A 9,583-nucleotide genomic window follows, 5' to 3' on the forward strand; every position below is an offset into this window, starting at 1 on the left:
ATATCTATGAATATTATTCTAGATTGAAGTGAACTTTTGCAAATGTGTAAATTAGAATCATAGCCAATATGCATGTTAAGAAACTTTGTATAAAATCTGAATATTTTTTCACTTGTGTTCTACACTCATGCCCTTTAGATTTTTTACACTTTGTCCATGATGTTACTCTCGATACTGTTACTAAATTTGAATACAAACTCAATACAGTATCAAACATGAAAAAATTGTAAATTTTTCTAAAATTCATTATTTTTATGCCATAAAGGTAAATGATTTTAAAACAAGTAAATATAGGACACATATTTGTACTGAGTTTTCTCTGAAGTACAATAATTAATATAAAATCCAGAAATAGGTATAGAAAAATCTACACAAGTAGTAGTACAATAAAAATATCACTAGTCGAGTATACTTAATCAGCTTTATGATATACATGCAACATAACTAAGTACACATGATCCACATTTGATTAATTAAATGCAGAGCATATATTTATTTATCCATGCTGATACTATGCAAATTTCCCAAGTTACAGACCCCCCCCCCCCCCAAAAGAAGCAATTTTACAATTTACTAAATAGATAAATTGTGAAATTGATAAATGAATATTTCTTACAACCATAGTTTTGATAATATTCTTATAATTATGAGATGGAAAATTAAACTTGTATCATTAAATAAATCCAGTTGTTGGAAAAAGAAACGGAATACATGTACAAATTTTACATGTAGGTCAATTTTGACCATTGACATACTTATTTTCATTTTTATCTACTAATTTGCATTAAATTTTTTGAAATACTTGAATAAATTAGCAATTTCAATCTAGAAAATATTAAAGAACATTGGTATTTAATAGTATCTAGACATTTATTTTACAATGCTTCATTAATATGAAAATTAATTTTCTGCGACATTTGAATTTTTTTGTTTTTCTTCACCTCAAATATGTACATTTTTTAAATTGACCCACATAATTAGTATGTATGTGAGTGGATATTCATAATACTAGACAATAAGTACATGTTTATTGAATTGTAACGTTTTGTTATATTTCAGATTAAGCCTTTGAATTGATGCAGGAAGTGATCAGTTTGGCTCCTACAGAAACTCCAGGAAGTTAATATAATGGATGTTGTTGGTAATTCTCCTGCCCCGATCACAAATTCCTACCAACATGTGTCAAACTCAGGTGACTGGGACCTGTAGACCTTTTGGATTTAACCCAAATTACATATATGTAAATTGGTGATATATATTATGTACAATATAAAAACTGAACATCAAACTATGTTTACTTGTTTATATTTATTTATATCACTTATGAAAAATGCATTAAGAATTTATCACACATTTAAATTAATACCAAAGGGTATTTAAATCCACAGTACTGTTGTGATGGAATGATTTCTTATCATAGTCACAACGCAGGATAGAAGAACTTTCCAATTGTTTTTCCCAAGCTACTACCAGATCTCCAATATGCATGATGTCTGTAAAATCTGTTGAAAAAATTATGAAGAATTTTAAAATTTCAAATATAATTGACGACTTTCATCTAACCAAAAAAAAAAAAAAAAAATTGGGGGGGGGGGGGATGGGGTTACTTTAAATATGAATGATTTTTCAGGAATTAATTTCTGATTTAAAATTGATATAAAATGTACACATGGTTAGACAGTAAAATGGGTAAAGATAAAACATAAGAAATTGATTGAGGCACATTTTATGTTTATTTGAAAGGAAGTGCATAAAAGGGTCAACAATTCAGTGGGTTTAGATATTGAAATAGGAGAGGTTCATTATGACTATGGCTCATAGTGAATCAGGAGACCGAGTGCCTGCCCCATTGACCATTGACATACTTATTTTCATTTTTATCTACTAATTTGCATTAAATTATTTGAAATACTTAAATAAATTAGCAATTTCAATCTAGAAAATATTAAAGAACATTGGTATTTAATAGTATCTAGACATTTATTTTACAATGCTTCATTAATGACTATGACTATGGCCGTGTCATAGTGAATCAGGAGACGAGTGCCCCCCCCCCCCCCCCCCCCCCCAATATTAACTTTGAGTAATCATAACAAAATACATACTTGTGAATCAATTCCCCCTCCTCCAAGGGACCAATATTTTGTATGCATTCATAATAAGCTGTTCCTATAACCAATCTGTTGAGACAGTTTGCCACAACAAAACCTTCGTGATCTGTGATGCAGGACACGCCCACCTCTTCAATCCTATGCACTGCAACATTTGGACTCCCTTCTTGAGGGCATTGCGATGACATTACTAGCCTATATGATCACCTGTTAGAATAATAGAAAACTAGTCTTAGAAATACATGCTGATGCACTTCTGAGCTTTGAGTAATCGTTTCGTTTTCATTAAAAGTCTCATATAAATAATTAGCCTAAATTAACAAACCATTGCATATCGACCTCGCATATCAGATGGTGAACAGGTGAAGGGCATTCGTCCGATTGATCCTCGCTGTTTTCTGAATAACTATCGTTTTCCACTAGTGGGGATGCGTCTCGCTGTACAACTGGTTCGTATTGGCAGGGCTGCACATTAACACTAAGCGATATATCTATTTCAGGAATACAATCTTCCGAATGATTTTCATATCGTGCCGCCATATTGAAATATCAGGTTCGCCTAAAGGGCAGATAACTCATACAATAAAATTTACCGGGTTGAAATTAACGATGTCGTATCTACCTGGATGATCGAAACAAAAATTATTCTTATGTGAAAACATTTAAGGAATGGTATTTTCTTACGGAATTTATTTGAAAAACGAACTTTGAAAATCGTTTCAGTTGACCTTTAAACGAATTTGACTCCACTTTTTTGGCACGCTGTTTTTCCCTAAAATAGTTCTTACAAGTTTATTGTTATTTCGGATTTCAAAAACTTCGATTGAGCATCACTGAAGAGACATTATTTGTCGAAATGCGCATCTGGTGCATCAAAATTGGTACCGTATAAATTTTACATTTTATACTAGTGCCTTATGTTTATCTATTACAGGTTTATCAAGGTGACATGCTTTGATATGAATCTCTTGTTGATAAAACGATATATTGTATATTCTGGTTTATAAATGTGCGCTCTACTGTCACAGCTCTCCATACACATGCTTATTATATACTTTCAATTTCATCTTTTCTTTTTTCTTTAAAAGTTTGCGGGCATATATCACACGATATATGCCCGGAAACATTCCGGCCCGCAAACATTACGTCACAATCAAATTTCTACGCCGTTAATTTTCAAATTTTTCGTGTTTTTCATCTTTTACTCAGTTAAACCGATAAAGTTATTGTTAAAAATAAAATTATTGTTAGTTTCTAAATGAAATTGAAAGTATATAATAAAAAGGTTATAGACTTTGTATGGGAAATATGACGACCTCGTTTTTTGTCGCGAACGGACCTCGCAAGCTCGGTCCGTCTACGCGCCAAAAAACTCGGTCGTCATATTTTCCCATACAAAGTCTATAACCTATAATTATTGTTACTAAAATGGTATCCACGTGCCTTTTTACACATTCTACGTCACACACATCGACGGTTCAAACGATAAATATATAACGACAACCGTGATGTACTCCGTAACAATCACAATTCTAAATCATCAGGACATATCGAAGAGCCTTGATGTACTCCGTAACAAACATCGTAATTCTAGATTAACATGACGTAGTGACGAACCTTGACATCGTTGTATTTCAGGTAGAGTCGGGAAGCGCAGTCGTGCATGTTCCAGACCACAGGTTTGACACATATCTTGTAGTCATCGATAGCGAAGATGCCGTCCCCTTCAGCATAGAAGCCCAGCCCACAACCCGTGATCGAGTAGCCATGCCACACTATTTCATACGTCTCAAACTGATTGATCTGATATGATGTGTAGTACATGCATTCGTTTTTATCAACATCAACTGTATAGAAAAAAACCATATGAAATAAACTGAATATTATGTCAACTGTATATAGAAAAAAATATCCGTATGAAATAAATTGAATATCATATCAACTGTGTAGAAAACAAGTTGTGTTTGTGAAACACAAATGCCCCCGATAATGGCCAATACCGAAGATGGTCAAGGTCACAAGGACAAATATCTTGGTACCAGTAGAAAGATCTAGTCACAAGCAATGCTTATGTGCAATATGAAAGCTCTTATATTTACCATTTAGAAGTTATGACCAATGTCAATTTTTTTAAAAGTAGGTCAAGGTCAAAGGATTTAGTACCAACGGAAAGGCCTTGTCACAAGGAATACTCATGTAAAATATCAAAGCTCTAGCACTTGCTGTTCAAATTTTATTAGCAAGGTTAAAGTTTCTGACAGAATGACAGAAAGGACAAAAACAATATGCCCCCCGATCTTCGATCTCGGGGGCATAAAAACTCGGTAAGAAATTAACTGAATTTCATATCAACGGTGTAGAAAAAAAACTCCATATGAAATAAACTGAATGAAAGGTGTCGATAATGTTGTCTGATGTGTTTCACATCGATTGTTAAGGCGTTCTTGGCACACTTATTTTGACTGCGGATAATTCCGTTTACCTGAACAGGATATAGGGCTCACGGCGGGTGTGACCGGTCGACAGGGGATGCCTACTCCTCCTAGGCACTTGATCCCCCCTCTGGTGTGTCCAGGGGTCCGTGTTTGCCCAACTATCTATTTTGTATTGCTTGTAGGAGTTATGAGATTGATCACTGTTCGTTATCTTCATCTTTCATAATGAACAGTGATCAATCTCATAACTCCTATAAGCAATACAAAATAGAGATGAGCAAACACGGACCCCTGGATATGTTAGAGGTGGGATCGGGTGCCTAGGAGGAGTAAGCATCCCCGGTCACACCCACAGTGAGTCCTATATCTTGATCAGGTAAACGGAGGTATCCGTATGCAAAATCAATGTGCCACTAATGGCCTAACACGTCAGCACATTCAAAAGATAACCCAAAGGGAAAAATAACGACAATTACAACTCATTAACACTGCGAGCCCAAACATATTTGCAATGTGTTTTGTTGATTATATATGCCATTAGTATTTTTTCAAATCAATACACGTATCAACACTTCGCGAAAGTTACGTCCCTTGTCCGCCATATCCCGGATAAAAATCGCATTTCCCTACGTTGGCCTTTGTAATTTTCCTATCGGTAGCTTTTCCATCAATTGCAGTCAACTACAATAATGCCCCAGATTGGGGCAACCCATTAACTTGTATGAAAACTTGGTAATTGGCTAAAATTCAAAGTAATAACATCTTACATTTGGTAAGGTAAAGAAGGAAAACTTGGTTTTCCACCGATTGACCTTTAACTGACCCCGCAAAGGGACGTTACTCGCGGCGAAGTTTTGATACGTGTATTGCTGATACATGTAATCATTACTGTAGAATAAAACACCAACTACTCTATGACACCACATTGTGGGTTTTTTTTAAATGTTGGGGCATTTAAATTTTCTCTCTACTTACTTGTATACGAACTAGTAAAAACAGAATTCACACAAAATAAGGAGATCAGAGCTGAATATTCAAATATCCTCCACACCATCCTCCAACAAATGTACTGAAATTTAATGAGAAAATGTCAACATAGATATTGAATTAGCAAAGAAGTAGAGCGCACTTGGTATGCCATTTCGCCTACATAAATGTTTTTTCTTGAATATCATTTTTCACAAATATTCTGCCATACAATGTCAGTTTATACTTGTGTTTACCCAAATTACTTAATAAAGATATCGATATGTTGATAGTATCTTTATTTGATAAGCATAAACATCACCGTGATTATATAGAGTATATAGTAGATGTAACGTAATGAGCTTAAAAATTTGCAAACTTGCAAAAGGCCACCCTAAACCAAAAATAAAACACTGAAATTGTTTTACTTGAGTATGACTGTACATAAGTCCATTTGAGGAAATTTGGTTTAAGGTGGCCCTCTTGTTGACAATGGCTAAAATATGACAAAAATCGTTCTCAAAATTTACCTTGAGATTTAGCAGCCTGCCAAACGTTAAACCTTTAAACATACATTCCTGGGTGGCCTAGTGGTTTAGGTGCTCCGTAATCGTACACTTAAAGCATACATTCCGAGTTCAAGTCAAATATTTTCCCAATCTATTTTTTTTTTTTTTTTTTTTTGCTAGTCATTTGGGGGGGGGGGGGGTCGTTTTCTTGAAGGGGGTATAAATGCGATACATATATTATAACAAATATTAGTAATTTTCATCATGACTTCCATTATTTGCAAGTTTCGACTTAAAGAGAGATCACTGTAGTTACGTTTGAACAGAATTTTCAAACCGTAATGTGGCTGATGAAAAGCTAAACAAATACTACAAGAAAGGGGACACAAATGCACAGCATGTAATAAGTAAAAATAATTCAAGGGAGGTCAATAACAATCATACAGTTTGACTTCTCAAACGTAAATATAAAACTCATGTAGCTAAACACTAAAGCTAAACAATCGAATTATCAACCAAAGGCAAATGAAGTGATGAAATCTATTAAAGGTGCTGCAGTCATGTCACAAAAAGACAGTGATCTACATGTAAGTAATGCCATATGTAAAAGGGTTGTTGTGTGATATGAATGCACCAATGAAAATATTGTACTGTTCATCATTCCACATAGGAACATGGTTTATTGAGTGATATAAATGTCAGTAATGCTTAACTGCGGCAGTTATTTATCTTGGTTAACGAAACATTAAAAACGTTGATCTTACATTTGAAAATAACACACCAATCTATTATTGGAAACCGGTGTTTTTCCTTTAGATTTCTGAGTCAGCCGTTTCGTCAGCAAAAGCGCTAAACCTCTTTATCTTCACACGGATATCAAATTAATAGAATAATTTTAACTTAAGTACAAACGTAACGGGATTATTTTAACGTGGATTATAAGATTATCGATGATTATGAGCCACTCTACGTGATGGTTATACGTTAAAGTGTGCAGTACTACTCCGATGCTTGCTCCTAACGGGCACCTGTTCCCTCATGTGCTGCTTCCAAAGGTCCGTGTTTGTTCTAACTTTTCGTTATCTTTACTTTTTCATTCAAACATGGTCGAAACGTATTTTTCATTAATTAAATCATTATCTAAAAAGGATCCCCACGGGACCATTCCGTTTGAAATGTCATCCGAAAGACCTGTGACTCTCACTTCTAAATGCCGAGCGTCCGTAGGGATCCGGGTTAGAATATATATATATAGGTCCTCAGTATCCCTTGCTTGTAAGAGGCGACTAAATGGGACAGTCATTCGGATGTGACCGCAAAAAACCGAGGTCCCGTGTCACAGAAGGTGTGGCACGGTAAAAATCCCTCCCTGCTAAAAGGCCGAAAGAACCGAGCAAAGACCTAAATTTTGCAGCCCTTCACTGGCATCGAGCGTTTGGCGAGGGGACAATCGCTAATAATATCCTTTATTTATACAGGATTGCACAATTAGTTAATATACAAACTAGTTTACATTTTGGTCCTGTATATAACATTATACATATCGAGAACATAGATCATGAAACATGAAAATGTCACAGTTAATATTCAAGAACAACATAAAAAGAGACCATAAACACATGAGTATTATTGAGGATCAAATATTGTTTGAGGTAGGCTGATTTAAAGGAGGTGGAAGTAGTGCATTTTTTAAAAATAAAATCTGGTAATGAGTTCCATAAAATAGAAAATGAAATCACTATCTATCTTTACGTCTTAGATTCAATCTTCCATTAGCTGCATAATCGTACGATATTGCTAACAGGTGCTTTGCGGACACCGTTTCTTCCCGCACGCTCACATTTGTCCCGAATTAATTAATTAAATCTCTATTAGCAAATTAGCAAAGTTATGCATTTTACTTATAATATCTTCTCTGTAACAAAAGGTAATATCCGATAAGCCACGCCCATTTCCTTCTATGTGTTCCTCGCGTGTGTAACTATATCACTGCCTGTTTGTTTAATTTGTACATATTGTTTGTACATCTCTTGCGGAACATTCAAATATGAAAACACTAGTTATATTCACTCTAAATATACAAACTCGAATCGATCATGAAAAAATACCACAAAGAGGTGGTTCAGTTTTAAATCAGCCAGTTTAGATTTTCTTTAAAAGTTTAAAAGTAATCATCATTTAATTTTTTTCTTATAAAATAAAGAAAATAACCTACTTTATGTAGTTGCCTTCATTTCAAAAGATTAATATCCTAAATACATGTGTTGTGTACACAGTGCGTGGTGTTACAGGTAGGTACTAGATATTGTGATATTATGTGAAACCCGAGGGGCTGATAAGATAATGTTTGATCAATTCAGGGACGAATCAAAATATCTTAAAGTGATTATTTATAGATCAATTTATTTAAATTACTGAGTAGTCAGTTTTGGAATGAATATTTGGAGACGTTTGAACACACTACTAACGTTAATTTCTTTTTATAAAGTCTTTGTTCGAAATGTACAGACCTCTGTACCGTATAATTTCAAGACAAAATGTAATAAAGGTGTACTTTTATGTATAAATGAGTTACATGTATTTAATGAGAATTTATATTTGCACATTTTCAATGCGACATACTGACAGATGAGTTGATGCTACAGGAATTTCAACAATCTCGTACCGAGTTATACTACACCCTCATAATGACTTCCTTATAAAACATGAATGAAAATATAAATATCAGCAATATTTCTCTATTCCTTTAAAATTTAACTGCTTAGTCAGTAGGTCATCATGCCGACTGCTAAACTGTAGATCGCGGGTTCGAGTCCAGCAGCGGTTTTAATTTTTTTCTTCAAGATTACTTTCTACTAAAACTGCACTTTTAGACCAAATAAAGTATATTTGAAAGTTTCAAGCTTTATAATATTATTGCGCATATCCTCCACTTTTCTCATCCACATCATTTTTTTCTGGTTTACCATTCATCCTCAAAATCAGGATTGTGAAGGTTTAGTGGTCTTGTTAGCTAATGATACACGCCCTGTCATTAGGTCAAGTTTTATACCAATTCAGGGGCGGGTCCAGTAATTGCCGTTACGGGGGGAGGGGGCACTTTATGAGGCGGGGGTCTGGGGTCGAAGCCCTGGGAGACACAGGGGGCAAAAGAAGCTCCTGGATGTTACAGAATTTAGAGGGCTTGAAATATGTCTCGTATTTAAAAAGTAATCTGTACTATTTTCTATCATTTTTAATAAGGTGACATTAAGTTCTCCCAATAAAGTAATTCCAAGAAATCAAAAAAAATTGTCATTTACTAGTGCCCTCCCCCCTTTAAATCCGCCACTGCAATTGTTAGACAGTTCTTTGCCTGCTGATCTGGACTATGGAATGGTCCGTTTGGCTGATCGGGACATATATCCCGCGGCAGGTGACTGCTTGCTCTCCCTTGGTGCCTGATCCTACCTTTGGTGTTTCCAGGGGTTCGTGTTTGTCATGCTCTAGATGGTGCATTCTTTGTAGGATTTCTCTCGCACCCTAACTAATAAATCCATGGTCCAAATCTATATCCCCCAAA

General features: G+C 34.9%; 1 protein-coding gene and 1 long non-coding RNA gene across 4 annotated transcripts in view; both read right to left on the reverse strand.

Annotated features, from left to right (window-relative positions):
* The window catches only part of LOC125656999 (uncharacterized), a 20,822-nt gene extending 12,492 nt beyond the window's left edge, over positions 1–8,330 (reverse strand). The window contains exons 1-3 of one of the 2 annotated variants that reach the window (XM_048887633.2): positions 8,237–8,330; positions 5,522–5,615; positions 3,729–3,958 (exon numbers count right to left, since the gene is read on the reverse strand). In XM_048887633.2, the coding sequence (XP_048743590.2) occupies positions 3,729–3,958; positions 5,522–5,600 (309 nt within the window). In that variant the 5' untranslated portion in view covers positions 5,601–5,615; positions 8,237–8,330. The remainder of the gene's footprint in view (positions 1–3,728; positions 3,959–5,521; positions 5,616–8,236) is intronic. The other variant, XM_048887635.2, reaches the window with a different exon arrangement.
* On the reverse strand, positions 1,290–3,526 carry LOC130047750 (uncharacterized). Of its 2 annotated transcripts, XR_008796564.1 has the most exons (3): positions 2,437–2,859; positions 2,106–2,318; positions 1,290–1,502 (listed from the first exon to the last, which is right to left on the reverse strand). It is a non-coding gene; the product is annotated as an uncharacterized LOC130047750 (long non-coding RNA). The 2 variants fall into 2 exon arrangements; XR_008796563.1 differs by having other exon boundaries at positions 2,106–3,526.
* Positions 8,331–9,583: the final 1,253 nt, after the last annotated feature.

The sequence above is a fragment of the Ostrea edulis genome, chromosome 7, assembly GCF_947568905.1.
Source record: "Ostrea edulis chromosome 7, xbOstEdul1.1, whole genome shotgun sequence".
In the NCBI taxonomy this organism is placed as follows: domain Eukaryota; kingdom Metazoa; phylum Mollusca; class Bivalvia; order Ostreida; family Ostreidae; genus Ostrea; species Ostrea edulis.